The sequence below is a fragment of the Phoxinus phoxinus genome (assembly GCF_949152265.1).
Source record: "Phoxinus phoxinus genome assembly, chromosome: 21".
Taxonomy (NCBI): domain Eukaryota; kingdom Metazoa; phylum Chordata; class Actinopteri; order Cypriniformes; family Leuciscidae; genus Phoxinus; species Phoxinus phoxinus.
The window spans coordinates 26,452,382-26,467,921 of NC_136896.1; the positions used below are offsets into that span (position 1 = coordinate 26,452,382).

General features: G+C 39.2%; 1 protein-coding gene across 4 annotated transcripts; it reads left to right on the forward strand.

The window, feature by feature from the left end:
- Positions 1-1,142: 1,142 nt before the first annotated feature.
- Positions 1,143-14,766, forward strand: a1cf (apobec1 complementation factor). 4 transcript variants are annotated; one of them, XM_079594988.1, is made up of 12 exons: positions 1,143-1,247; positions 5,625-5,768; positions 6,186-6,320; positions 6,608-6,738; positions 6,810-7,048; positions 7,320-7,484; positions 8,587-8,684; positions 8,766-9,045; positions 10,062-10,255; positions 10,353-10,489; positions 12,086-12,213; positions 13,546-14,766. In XM_079594988.1, the coding sequence occupies exons 2-12, from the start codon at positions 5,670-5,672 to the stop codon at positions 13,683-13,685; spliced, it is 1,746 nt and encodes a 581-aa protein (XP_079451114.1). In that variant the 5' UTR covers positions 1,143-1,247; positions 5,625-5,669; the 3' UTR covers positions 13,686-14,766. The 4 variants fall into 4 exon arrangements, with proteins under 4 accessions (XP_079451114.1, XP_079451113.1, XP_079451115.1 ...); XM_079594987.1 differs by having other exon boundaries at positions 1,151-1,247; positions 10,038-10,255; XM_079594989.1 differs by having other exon boundaries at positions 1,151-1,247; positions 10,038-10,255; positions 12,086-12,222; positions 13,546-13,682.
- Positions 14,767-15,540: the final 774 nt, after the last annotated feature.

A 15,540-nucleotide genomic window follows, 5' to 3' on the forward strand; every position in this document is an offset into this window, starting at 1 on the left:
TTTTTTTAACTTTTTTAAATTTACGTCAAAGTAAGATTTTTTATGTTTTTGAAAGTTTCATCCAAGACTGCTGTTATTTGATTTTAAAAAAATACAGGAAAAGTTATATTGTGAAATATTATTAAAGTTTTATAATATTTTTGTAAAAAAATTATTGTTAATGTACGTTTTATTTATTTCTGTGATAGCAAATCTGAGTTATTTCTCCACGTCTTCACATTCACGTTCTGATTTGGAGCTCAAGAAACATTCCTTATTATTTTCACTGTTGAAAACAGTTGTTGTGTGCTTAATATTTGAATAATATTTGTGTGAAACTGTGATGCATTTTTTTAAGGAAAGTTCAAAAGAACAGTATTTATTTTAAATTGAATTTAAGTTGATCAATTTAATACACTGTTGCTGAATAAAATAAAACTTTTAACCAGATATATACTGACTTTGAAAGTCCTAGTATGTATCCGTTTCTTTTCTCTCTCTCTTTCTCTCAAGTGTTCTTGTCTCTATACCAGCCTAATCTCATGAAATGCGTCTCTATAGCACGAATTGTATTTATCGTGCCATTTATGCGCAGTTATCATGTGCACATTTTCACGTATAAATTGCACGATAAATACAATGCGTTCTATAGAGACGCATTTCGTGAGATCGGGTTGCTCTCTAAATCTGATGGCGATTAATGGTGCATTTAATTAAATCTTTACCTTACAAATAGGACATATCAGGACCGTAGCCGGTCAAGATGGTCAACTGTAAACATCCTGGGCCCTGTGGCAAGGGTGACCCAGAAAAACCAGTCGATATACTGCTGAATTGCTGGGGAACACCTTTATAATTTAATCTCAGACCCTTTGAATTCATGCGGATATGTACATTTTTGGTATATTTGTGCATTTGTTCGGCCACGATGTGCTGAAGGCCGAAAACAAGAGATCCATAAAAGAGATCAAAAGCTATTAATATTTGGGACAAAAAAGAGCAATTCCTTTTGCAGCATGATCTGTGGTTCTGGAGGCTGCAGGCGAACCGTGATATCGTGCTGTTCCTGGTCAAAGGGCTGGCCTACAGCGAGAGGCAGAGATAGAGCTGGTTAACGTTTAACCACGTCGGCTTGTAAAACAGCCCCAGGACGGTGAACCTTTGGAGTTTGATATGATGTGATTACAGAATCACCCCAGTGACACGTTGCCAAATTCAGCAGAATGAGGGTCTGAGTCTTCCGGGTGGTGATCTCTGAAATTGCTCAGGTAAGTTGCATCTTTCATACTAAATTGTGAGACATAAGGAGTCTTATCAGGTAGTGGCATTAGAAAACACTGTGCTCGTCCACATGGCTCTGTTAATGCTTTTTATTGTGCAATGCATATAGTCATTTTGCATTTAAACTGTCCAGTATGATTGTAAGGACACTGTCAAGGCAAAATACTATACAAAACGGGTCACCAATGAATTATACACATTAATTTGACTATTTATGTAAATATAGGAAAGATCATTCAGTTCTAAGATTCAACAGCGCAAACTCTATTGTGGCTTCATCTGTGTTCATAATGCAGAAACGAGCCACTCATCACCATTAACCTTTCTTCAACTGTGACGTTTCAACATATGTACATGCAAATGTGAACTTCAGGGTAGTTTTAAGGAGGTGAGCTGTGACATAAGCCCAAAGATAATCACTGCTGTTACTGGAATGCTTCAGCATATGGTACTTCATTAAACACTGCCATGCTAGTTACAACCTCACAGATGGTTTTAAACAGTAGCAACAGTGTGGTTGTGGTGGGAGATACAGTGCATATCGCTCTTGATTTATGGTCTTAAACGCTTAAATACAGAGGCAGGCTGCAAATGTAACATGCAATTGAAGTGCACTTACAAATATTATATTCCCTGCACCTGTGTTGCAGTTTCTGTACAGCACAACGGCCTTCAGAACAAGTGTATTTAGCCTCAGTCAACATGGGCTGAAAAGCAGCCAGAGATCCAGGCATGATAAGCGCACGTCTAGTTATCTTGTTTATGCAAACGGTAACCAGGTTGTCCAGGAGAGAGCAGTGGATGGACCGCAGACTAATGGAGCCCTTTCCCAACTGTCTTAAAACGCTCTCTTTAATGGATTCCTAATGCTCAGCCATCTCTCTTTTATCCCTAATGTTTGAGCTTCAAGAAAACCATAATTTGTGATTGTTGGTCTCTTGCACCATATGGATCGAATAAAAGGCAACATTCACCAACTGCAAAAGCGTGCGGTAATAGCATCTCACCCAGTGAGTCATCTGTTACCAGTCTTTTCAGTTTGGATAAACTCTCTGTGCTTTGCGCAAGCTATTGAATTTGTAGAGGCAAACACATTAGTGCTGTCATTGCTGGTTATATGCATTGCATTGTAGTATTAATGAAAAGAAGAAATAGACAAAATTTCAAAAGAGCACACAGGCGTTCAATCCTTGCTCACTTAATGTCCTTGGCAGGATAAGTCTTGGAAACGGTTTATTTTAACAACTAAGTGCTTCTTTTTATAGGTGTAGGCCTAAATGTATTAGAGTACTGGCATAATTCTTGTTTGTATATACAGTAGTGGCAAAAAAAGTGATGTCCAGTTGGGATATCTTAAATATTTTAAATATGGGGGATTTTCGAGAAAAAAGTCTGAATTACGAGATATAAACCCGCAATATAAATGGCGATAAATTGTTATAAATTGCGAGATATAAACTCGCAATTTCGAGAAAAAAGTCAGGACTGCGAGGTATAAACACGCAATTGCGAGAAAATTTCAGGATTGCGAGTTTATATCTCTTTATAACTTTATACTTTATAACTTGCAATTGACCGTTCGCAAAGACCCGCCCCCCTTAGTTACTGTCGCTATGTCCGACAAGCTACACCGCTCTCACACACACCATGTTCTCACGCAGTGAAAAATACATTGCGGAGCAGAGAGGACACTGACAACACGCTGACAGACAGGACAGACCAGGTTACTTTTCGGTTACTTTTAATATTAAACATATTTAACAAAGTCTCACCTTTCAAATTTGGTCATTTTTTTAAAATAAATGTGAACAATAAATACCGTTTTGTGGCTCTTTAATGTGTCGTGACAGATCGCTGTAGAGCCTCAGTTAAAGCTGCTCGTGAACCGATCATCTCTTCCTTCTAGTTTATTTATAGCATCAAATAAAAATGAATGAACACAAGAAGGAATGTTGTTTTAACCGCGGAAAGGCGTCAGTACACTACTAATTAATCTACTAATCTAACTCTCCTGACTGCTTTGTCAGACAAAATGGCGAAGTACGATTGGTCAGATCACCTGTCAATCAAGCTCCCGGCAAAGGGTCAATTGTGAGTAAAAAAAGTCAGAATTGTGAGATAAAAAGTTTCAATTATCTTTTAAATTGTTTTATTCCATGGCGGAAACAAGCTTCCATTTTCATAGGCCTGACATCACTTTTGACCACCAATTGGTAGGGCACTTTTCCACTGCATGGTATGGTATGGTATGGTACAGCTCGGTACGGCTCACTTTGTGGTTCTTTTTCACTGCATGGTACGGTACGGTACGACTCGCTTTAAATGGTACCACTTCTGTTGAGGTTCCAAGTGTACCGTACCGATACTAAAATATGACGTGAAAACACTGCAGATCACTGATTGGTCAGACAGAATCGTCACTACCAGCGTCGATGTATTTGCAACACGAGAAACCAAACCTGCTAGATTTAAATAGCCAGTACCAGCCACTGCTGTAGAAACTGTTTTTAAACTACTTGCTTGAAGAAAAAAGAAAAAATCCCCTCGATTGTTGTTCCTGTGTTGTGCGTTTGAAATGTGGCGCGTTTACGGTGATGTCATGGCAGTAGAGGCGGCGCAACAATAACGATCAGTCTATAATACCACCCACTTTGAAATGGTACTAATTGCAGTGGTAAAGCAAATAGAGCTAAAGCGAACCGTGCCGAGTTGCACCACGCAGTGGAAAAGCGAAGCGAGTCGAACCGTGCCGCGCCGAACCGTACCATGCAGTGGAAAATTGCCATAATATACATATATCTATAGATGAATATAAAACAATGTATAACTAACAGCTTTCCTGTGTCTTGTTTGAGCCACTTACAGAGATCATTGTGTCATCAACGCTGGCATGATTACATCCAGATGCTGAAGAGCTTTGGAAAATGCCTAGCAGTCTTGTCACCTTTGACCCCTATTCTGTACTCACCATCTTTTGTTTTCTTCAGCATCTCCCTTTGATCAAGTGAAGCTGAAAAAGACAAAGACAAATAGACACTCCACTGATGATTTTAAAGACTCGTGGCTGTGTGATTCAATCACGCTTGATAGCACCCTCATCTCGAAAGAAAGAATAATCACAAAGGAGGTCTTGTTATTAGAGCAAGATAAATGGGGAGTGGGGACTTGTGCATACATTTTGCTTAAGTCTCCAGCTTGCCCTATTTTTCTCCTCAGAAACAGAGTTTAGTAATCTTGTGTCTCCATCGGGTGTCCAAACAAATCTCAACGATGTCTTCAATTGTTCTCAGATTTGCTGTCTGCAATCAAAAGTGATAGATTTAAATGTGAACTTATTAAATTAAATGATCAGAGCTGCTATTTGGATTTATACGCTTACTGTGTAATTTGATTTCTCCCATGAAGGAAAGAAAAACACTTATGACGTACTGTAACTGAGAAATTAAAAATAGAGTTTGAAAAAGAAGATACCCGTTTGTCTTCTAAGAGTATACACAAAAGTAGATATTTTGAAAAATTTCTGTTTTTTTGTCCATACAGGGAAAGTCAATGGACTCCAATGTTGTTTTGGACCCCATGTATTTTCATAGTATGGACAAAATTATTTATAGACATATTTATGTTGCAGAGAAGAAAGTCATAAAGGTTTGAAATGACATGAGCGGATGATGACAGAATCTCCATTTAAGATGATCCCTTTAAAGTCTTCTGAGCACTGGGCTATTTATACAGTCTGAGCAATCTTCTGATGTAATAATAGAATTATGCTTTTTTTATATTCTAAGTTCTGATTGAGGGAAGATATTTTCATTAGATGAAACAAGGTGTGAAATGAGGGCAGGGCACAGATGTCCTCCTCTTAAAACACATATGTGACTCAATGATCGTCTGCTGTTTTGATTTGCTCTCTTCAGTTAATAATTACACCACGGTCCTTGACCTGGAGGTGAGGAAAATGTTCCTTTCCCCACTTTTCTTGCCAACACTGTCCAGCAGATAAAAAACCAACATACAGTATACCCAAAGCTCTCTTCATACTGTTCAAACAGACTTTGATCAGAAGCAATGATTAAATTAAGATGTTGCCTATATTAAGACCAAATACTCGTTCCCACTCAACCTGGATTAGATATTTTGTTACAGAGTTTTCACACAATACACTTAAATAAGGATGAGGAAAAAATGGCTATTTAGTAATGGACCAGCATTGTTCAAAAGGGCATGGTTAGGAAATAATGAAAAACTTACCTTTGAACCTCTCTATGAGCAACATGTATTGGCTTCTTATCATGTTCAGATTTAAAGCAAGAGTATGCTATCTTGCACTATCATTTATGTGTGTTTGAACTTTGATTTAATTTCAGTGAGCACCCCTAATTTTGCTGATTTATTGCTGATAATCACTCACAATGGAAACCAATCAAAAATGCGAGGATGGACTGTCTGGCACGCAGAAAGAGGCTGCGCTGCGCACTCTGATCCAGCGCACAGGATTTCACATACACCAGGTAGGAGTTACCAAAGCCTCGGGTAGCAGGACAGGTGCCATTGTGGAATTATGGGATAGAACCACTTGCTTGAATTGACTCTCTCTTGAGAAATCTGAGACTAAAATTCTGTCGCTGGTCCATAATATAGATTTTTTTTTTACATTTTCACTAGTGGAGATATGCTAACAATATATCTGTCTGGTATCCTTTAGCAGTTTTAGTATGTAGTATAGTGGCACCATCATGTGGTGGAAATGGAAAAAACTCCTTTCTTTCCATCTGTAAAAAAGCAGCACATGTCTGTGGATCAGTACAATGCTTTGTTCATCCTTGAGTTCTATAGTATTACCATAATCGTTTATGTTTTTGCTTGTGGTGTGACAGTGTGCACATTAACTTGTGTATTATTAGAGTTATCAGTTGTTTTCTCCACAGGAAAATGGCCAGAGGAGATATGGTGGTCCACCTCCTGGCTGGGAAGGCCTGCCTCCAGAGAGAGGCAGTGAAATTTTTGTGGGAAAGCTTCCTCGAGACCTCTTTGAGGATGAACTGGTACCACTCTGTGAAAAAGTAAGGTGGTCAACCAAAATTATGTTAAATAAACCATTTAAAATAAATCTTAAAAAGTAATGACTTGCCCCAAATCGAAGAATATTGGAAGCCTGTTCCCACCTAAGAATATAAAGAAAGAAAGAAAACGTAAATCACTATTGCAAAATTTCAAATTATTGTAAATTTCTTAATGTGACATTCTAATTTTAAAGATTTTACAAAAAAAAAAACACGTACTCTGAGGTGTAGATATACATTTTAGTGTGATGTAGCTGTAAAAATGTTAAGCTTACCTGTCTCTGCAGTTCGGCAGCATATACGAAGTACGGATGATGATGGACTTCAATGGCAACAATCGAGGCTATGCATTTGTTACCTTCTCCACAAAACAAGAGGCTAAGAATGCCATGAAACAGCTCAACAATTATGAAATCCGGTGAGTCATTGTTCAAAGCGGACATCTAGTGGATGAAGCATTTTGAACAATTCTCACACATCTTCACACAGGAATGGAAGACTTCTGGGTGTGTGCGCGAGTGTAGACAACTGTCGTCTATTTGTGGGCGGCATTCCAAAGACCAAAAAGAGAGAAGAAATCCTGGCAGAGATGAAGAAGGTGACGGATGGTGTCATGGATGTCATTGTTTATCCAAGTGCTGCTGACAAGACCAAGAACCGAGGTTTTGCATTCGTGGAGTATGAAAGCCATAGAGCTGCCGCCATGGCCAGGAGGAAACTGCTGCCAGGTAAAACTCAATACAACAAATCATTTAAGTTATACACACACTGTAATAGTTACTTACTATTATAGTATGATTTTGTACTATATCCTACTTTCTTCTTTTCCAAATGTACAGACGTTTTTCAAAGGAATCATCTGCTTTCAAAGCAAGATTTTATTGATTTCCCTCTGGCTGAACTCATGTTGAGTCCAAAGATACTTAGTTCATTGCCCAAAGGAGGTGAGTTAGAGATAAAAGAATAGCCAATGACACAGATTTCACTATCTCTTTCCAGGGAGAATTCAACTGTGGGGTCATCCCATCGCAGTCGACTGGGCTGAACCTGAGGTAGAGGTAGACGAGGACACCATGGCCACAGTGAAGATCCTCTATGTTCGTAATCTGATGTTGCCCACTACAGAGGAGACCATTGAGAAAGAGTTTAACAGCATCAAACCTGGTGAGCTGTTTGAAACAGGATAGTGAAACTCTGGATATGGCTCAGGTCCATCCTTCTATGCAAGTCTTTAGGATTTTTTTCACCCGTTACGTCATCTGCCAGGCGAAAACCGGAAGTGCGATCACTTAGAACAGTAATAGCACACAAAATGCACTATTCCTACCTGCGTTATGCTCCAAAGTGTAATACTCAGGAATAGGTCACACAAAAATAAATGTCATAATTTATCTGTCATCGCCCCCATGTCGCTCTAAAGCTGTATGACATTTTTTTAATTAGGAATACACAAAAAAGATATTATGAAGAATGTCAAAATATAGTTCAACAGCATTATTTCGAACAACATTGGACCCCCACTGACTATTGGCGCTTTTCCACTGCACAGTACCAGCTCGCCTTGGCTCGCCTCGACTCGACTCGCCTTTGTTTGGTTTTCCACTGTGTAAAAGTTGTACCGGTACCTGCTTCCAGGTACTTTTTTTCGTATCACTTTCAGCGAGGTTCTAAGCGAGCCGAGGCGAGCTGAGGTGATACTAAAATGTGACGTGACACACGGCAGACTGCTGATTGGTCAGAGATAATCGTCACTATTCACTGCCTCATCATTACACGCGCCAGACGGAGTATCCTGAATAACCCCGACATTTTTAAATAGTTTTGCCAGAGATTGCGTGATATACCCATTACTAATATTATGTAAAACAGCATACACTCGATTTCCTCCATTGTCCTGTGTGTGTGGGTAGCGGGTGTGTGTCGCGTCGCTATGACGACCAGGTACTATTTTGGAAGTACTATATGCAATGGAAAACGGAGCGAAACGCGAGCCGAGACGAGGCGAGTCGAGTCGAGCTGGTACTGGTAATGGAAAAGCGCCATATATGGACAAAAAAAATTATAATTTTGTGTTTTATGTTAGAAAAATTGTCACAGGTTTGGAACGACATGTGGAGAAACTTTGTGGGTGAACCATCCTTTTAAGGTTAGGTTCAAACTATTTTTGAACAATTATATATATGATGCTTACCTTAGGAAGGAAGGAAGGAATGCATTTGTTTTATGTGATTTTATTGAAATATTTAGAGTGTTTGCTAATCTACAGGTGCTGTTGAAAGGGTGAAGAAGATCAGAGATTATGCCTTTGTACATTTCTCTCAAAGAGAGGATGCCGTCAATGCCATGGATGCACTGAATGGAAAGGTGAACCTAATTGAAATCGAATCTAGAGGAAAATCAAACCATTACGAAATATTCTGTATTAAAACTCGGACTTCCCTCCAGGTCATTGACGGTTCTCCCATTGAGGTCACGCTAGCCAAGCCTGTGGATAAAGACAGCTATGTACGGTACACACGAGGCACGGGGGGTCGTGGCGGTGCTCTGCTCCAAGGAGACTACGCTTACACCTTGGGCCAAATGTACGACCCCTCAGCTGCCTACCTAGGAGCACCAATATTCTACGCCCCCCCTGCGTACACAACCATCCCTAATCAATTCCGCTTCCCCAGTACCAAAGGGCACATAAGTACCAGAGGGCTGGTGCGCTCACCCTCTGTGAGAGGTGGGTAATCTGATTCATTTGTTGAAATCTGTTCCATATGTCATTTAAGGTGTGACAATCATCTCCAAATAAATCTCATTCTGTAACTGTTAATCAAACTTGTGAATTATCTGCTACAAATGCAGTAGTAGTAAAATTTCTGAATATGAATGACCAAAAAGATCCACTTTATGTCTAAAATAAATCAATCAATCAAGAAAGAAAGAGAGAAACCAAATGAATACAAGGCCAAAATACAATTATTGAAGTCAACATGAAACAAATATTCTACAAATATTTCTAGAGTGAAATGGCATATTAAAGGAAAAAGAAAAAAACAGGAACCTTATTGACAGGATGAAATCAATAAGTGTGTGTTACATACAGTACACTTATACTGTGTGTGTTACATACAGTACATGTATAGTATACTGTGTGTGTTACATACAGTACATGTACCTGAATTGAGCCAGGTGGTTGGAGGGAATTATTTTTATTGTATTTTAATAAAAGAATATGAAACGAATATGAAACAAAGAATATGTTTCATTTAGAATAACTGTGCAAAATAAGATCAGGAAGCACATTGAGAACATTTGAATTCCATTTTGACTTTAAAGAGGCCAAATTACTTAGTAATGAAAGATCTTTACATAATGTTTCAGGCAGTTCAAACATATATTTGCATCTTCTTTGCATGTGACTATAAACAATATATATTCTGTTATATATAAGTTTATTCTGTAAGTTTGCTTGTCCCATCTAGCATTTGAATGGTTTATCCATGCCTGCATATTACAGTCCATAGACAATAATATATTGTTCTGATTGGATGGGGTACAAAAATCAAGTCTGCCAAATCTACCAAAATATAAAAGTTATGATCAGACAATGAATCAGAGATGCAGCTTCTGTAATGTGCTGGCTTGGAATACATTTATATGATTGTCTTGATTGAAACCTGGGTGATTTCTGGTGATTTGATTCGAATCAATGCCTTCTTGCATTCCTAGAAATTTACATGAATGTACCTGTAGGGGCAGCGGGCGTACGTGGTTTGGGTGGGCGTGGATACCTCGCCTATGCAGGCGTGGGTCGTGGCTGCGCCACATACCAACTCAAGACAGACAAACGCCTTGACGAAAAACTCTATGACCTTCTTCCTGGCATGGAGCTCACGCCCATGAACCCAGTCACTCTGAAGCCCCAAGGCATCAAACACGCCCCACAGGTACACTCATAACCTCACTGAAAAGATCACTTGTGGAATTTAAAGGAGAGAGTTTTCAAGAAACATTTCTCCAAGGACCAATGTGCCTGTTTTGCAGATCTTGGATGATATTTGCCAAAAGAATAACTGGGGGCAACCTGTTTACCAGCTTCACTCTGCTATTGGACCAGATCAGAGGCAACTGTTCCTTTACAAAGTCACCATCCCTGCTCTGGCTACTCAATATCCAAATATGTACGCCCTAACCTCTGCTTCAACTCTACTCGCATTAACTGTGTCTCAACCTAGTGAGCTGCCTATCTAGATAGATTTTTGTGCATACAGTAACGTGAATAACATGAAGGCTGCTACAAGATACCCCATTACATCAGATACTAACCTTTCATGGATAGTGATGCATTCACATTATGTTGGAATCACCACAATTTGTTTTTGAGTTGAAAAAAATCATGTCTGAGCTTTAAAACTTAATTACGAATTCACCGCAAACATGTCCCTTCTGACCGCTATATTATTATAGCCATATATTATTAAGGGAATATAATATGGTGATTGGTGAATTAAAGGAGAACTCCGGCGCAAAATGAACCTTTGGTCTAATTACACATTGTTAGCTAGTCAACCGTTATCTGAGATTTGTTTTGATGATCGATTGATAGAGACTGTTTTTCAAAGATGGCTAAGCGAAGTTGACTGTATGTATAAAATATCTTATTATTAAACTGTCTGGACACTGTCAAAGTTCTCAATGCTTCGGTTTGAAGGTAGGGACCCTCATTATGCTACCGTGTTAGTGTGGGGCTATTTTGAGCCTTGTTAGTGGTATTAACAAGCGATTTTTATTTGTCATTACATTATGCCCTATATACTAGCGTTATACTAGCGTTATAGGCTAAACTGTTTTTAGAGATAAAACTATTTACATTCGATAATCATGAAAACAAATCTCAGATAACGGTTGACTAGGTAACAATGTGTAATTAGACCAAAGGTTCATTTTGCGCCGGAGTTCCCTTAGGAATGTTTTCCTGGTTGATTTCGAACCGCCAGTAGGAACTCTGAAGTGACGTAAGTCACACTTGCTGTTGTGACTTTTATTTTGATGGCATGGCGGACCTTTATTTTGACGCCGCTGAGAACGCCAGAGCTTGAGCACACATCTCCGTGTTCATAGTATACGATCTGTCTAACAGTCCTGTCTAATACTCTATTAGATAGAACTGTTATACATAGAAAGTAGCCAGTAATGAAAGTAACACTCGTTGTCTTTTGTCTTCCGGTCTGTATTTTCACTGTGATCTTGCGTATTTATGAATGAACGGCTCATTTTAAAATCTCCCCGGTCTACTGACATTTATAACTTTTGTTAACTTTACAATAAGTAAATCCACTTCAAAAGCTAATGACTTCTGGACAACAATGCCATAGAGATATAGCCTACAGAGCGACCGCAAAAACGGAAGTTCAAAGACAATATTCTAAAGATGGCTGCTCCCTTGTTTCTCTGGCGCATAAGGTCTATAGTACTGGTTTAGAGACCCTACTCTGAAGTAGGAGCTAAATTAGTTCCTCCAAAAGGAGTTCCTAGAACTAAAATCGTTTCTAGTTCTTGCGGTGCGAACGCGCCAAAATCCAAGACCTTCCGCCAATAGTTCTAGGAATTATGAAAAGGTTCCTCCAGTGCGAAAGCCCCAATGCACACAACACTTCCCAACATACAGAATATCTATACAGTATTTTTCTCAGAAGCATATACTGCAAATAAAGCAAATACATGTATACACTTTAGCAATTTATTTTACCACTGTTGCTCTCTGTGTGTCCAACCAGACACCCGTTCACCCCCGCCAAGCTCTGTGCATCAATGGATGAGGCGAAGCTGCATGCGGCCGAACACACTCTGCAGATCCTTGGTGTTCAGACAGAGGGCGCTGACGCTTCCGCTGCTGCATTCCCAGGTATGTGAGGTCTGTAAGACTGATACTTATTTTATGCTAATTCTGTTAAAATGGAGTATATTAACTCTAACCACGTAAAGTCGAGAAGTCGCTTCATATTTAGAACCTTTTAGGTTTTCCCATCATGATTTTAAGAATTTAGTTTTAATTTTGTTTCCATAAATTTTTTATTTAATTTTATGAATTAAACAACTCATGAACATACTTTATTACATTTTTTTTTAAATAACTCAAACATGAATGTATTATGTATTCATTTAAGACATGTCTTCTTGTAGGCTTGTAGTTTTTGGCATAAAGTGTTCTTTAAATTGAGCCAAGAGCCCTAGAGTTCAATATAGTAACATAAAATATTTAAAAGACATATTTTAATTAAAAGCGGCTGGGATGAGAATCAGCACCTCCAAATCCGAGGCCATGGTCCTCAGTCGGAAAAGGGTGGCTTGCTCACTTCAGGTTGGTGGAGAGTTCCTGCCTCAAGTGGAGGAGTTTAAGTATCTTGGGGTCTTGTTCACGAGTGAGGGAAGGATGGAACGGGAGATTGACAGACGGATCGGTGCAGCTGCTGCAGTAATGCGGTCGTTGTACCGGTCTGTCGTGGTGAAGAAAGAGCTGAGCCGCAAGGCGAAGCTCTCGATTTACCGGTCAATCTACGTTCCTACTCTCACCTATGGTCATGAGCTTTGGGTCATGACCGAAAGAACAAGATCCCGGATACAGGCGGCCGAAATGAGCTTTCTCCGCAGAGTGGCTGGGCGATCCCTTAGAGATAGGGTGAGGAGCTCGGTCACTCGGGAGGAGCTCAGAGTAGAGCCGCTGCTCCTCCACATCGAGAGGGGTCAGCTGAGGTGGCTCGGGCATCTGTTCCGGATGCCTCCTGAACGCCTTCCTGGGAAGGTGTTCCGGGCACGTCCCACTGGGAGGAGACCCCGAGGAAGACCTAGGACACGCTGGAGAGACTATGTCTCCCGGCTGGCCTGGGAACGCCTCGGTGTCCCCCCGGAAGAGCTGGAGGAAGTGTCTAGGGAGAGGGAAGTCTGGGTGTCTCTGCTTAGACTGCTGCCCCCGCGACCCGGCCCCGGATAAGCGGAAGAAGATGGATGGATGGATGGATTTTAATTAAATTGAAATGTTAATTTCGTATAACATTTTACACTTAAAACATTATAGAGACTGTAAACTTTTATTTTAAAAATTCTGTAAAAATTTTTAATTCTTTATTACTATGGTTTATAAATGAAGTGGTCATTTGATATACATTCTAGGGTTAAAAAAAAAAAAAAATTAAAGGAAGAAAAAATGGCCCTGAGTCTTTTCCTTTTGGCTTCACAGCTTATACAATTGCCAGCACCACTGCTACCCAGCTGAAGCAGGCTGTTTCTCTGGGCCAGGACCTGACTGCCTATGCAACCTACGAGGGTTACCCGGCCTTTGCCGTGGCAGCTCGTGGCGATGGATATGGAGTGTTTTGATACCCCTAACTAACAGTCTCTGACATTTTATGTTCTATGTGTTCATTTTAGTAGTTTTTGTTAAGAGTTATGATAACATTATTTCTTCCCAAGTGTTTTATGAGCAATTTTGCGATATTGAAGAATACGAGTCGGCTTTTGACTTTTCTCAGGAAGAGGGCGACCTGAAGGCTGTCCACAACTCAATCCCAAACCTTTCTAGAAAATGTCCGTTTTTATGTTTTATGATTTATTGCTGTTTGTCAAGGCATAAATCGCTTTGATTGAAACATTACTTGTGTCATAATTTGGGATCATCCAGAATGGTGACCCAATCAAATTTGAACTGATTGTTACTAGCTTCTAAATGATCTAAATTACAGAAATTTAGGCTGGACCGAGCATCAATGCAACGCAAATTCAATGATGCCTTTAACACTGAATCATTACAATTGAATATAGGTAATTTTGAAACACTCTGTAAAACCCTATTGCGCTAATGACTTTTATCCAGACATTTACTTGAGCAATCTTTGGTTTTAAGTTGTATTTAAAGTTGTAGTTTTTGTGTTGGCTTTCTTTCAGTATTTACATTAACACCCAAGTACAGAGTTTTAACAGATCATGCTTTCATACGCCTTGGTATGTATCTGCATGTTTTAGGATCATTTTAGATATGTTTGACAGTTTTTGGCTGGTTCTTTAGTTTTGCTATATTTTATAAGATATTTACAGACTTGCTACTAATATTTCCCTCTTCATTCTTTTTATAAGTGGGGAATATGAGAGCACTGTTTAAATACACATTTTGTTCAATATAAACATGCCTTAAAGGTGACAGTATTACAGTTTGTGTGGCACTTAGAACGTATTTTTATACCTGAATTCCAACTCTGTTTATATGAACTTTGTTTTTCGATCATAGTTTGAAATAATTTATTGTTTCGATGATTGGCATCGGAACTGGAGAGAGAATTGGATGAGCATTGTCAGGGAAAAAAAATAAACAGAGCTTTATAGTGCTACAGAGAAAGATAGTTGTGAAAATACAATTCCAGTAAATCAACTAATCATCAATAAACCAAATTCTCTTCTAAAGACACATCTACTGTTCCAGACTTTCTTTGTATTTTGTGTGTGTGTGTGTGTGTGTGTGTGTGTGACGTTTTAAAGTGTCATGAAACCCTAAAACACATTTGTATATGTTATGTACAGATTGCACATTTGTCATAAAGGGGAATTCGGTAGGCTAGTTTTTTTTAAGCTACCTAGAAACGCTTCAGGAACGTCTACTGAGTTTTATGTAAACTTACACTATTAGACCTACAAACGAGTTTTAGAGAGAAGTACACACCATAATTAAATCCCTTTCCATGTTGTGTAAGCCGTAATGATGTTTACGCTCGCTGTCTGTCTTTCTGTGTCTTTCTTTCGGCTAATTGCTATTCTATATTCCATATCCTATTCTATCATAAACACCAAACAAAGTACACTATGCTATAGTACAGAGGTGGTGGGCGCCCAATGCAATAGTATCCAACTGGCCAATGAACGTCAGGATCCTCCAACTTTAGTGAAGCACCGCTGGTCAGGTCAAGGGGTAGTTACATTTACATTTACATTTAGTCATTTAGCAGACGCTTTTATCCAAAGCGACTTACAACTGAGGACTACAGCAAGCGAGTCATCGTGAAGAGGCAAAAATAACGCAAGAAGTGCTCAAAATACAAAGTTCTGACATTGCTCAGAGTAGCATAAGCCAAAAACAAGGGAGGGTTAAAGAGAGGTTTTTTTTAGTTGATTATGATTTCACTTTTCTAACTTTAGTTAATGTGTAAAGTTGCTGTTTGAGCATAAACAACATCTGCAAAGTTAC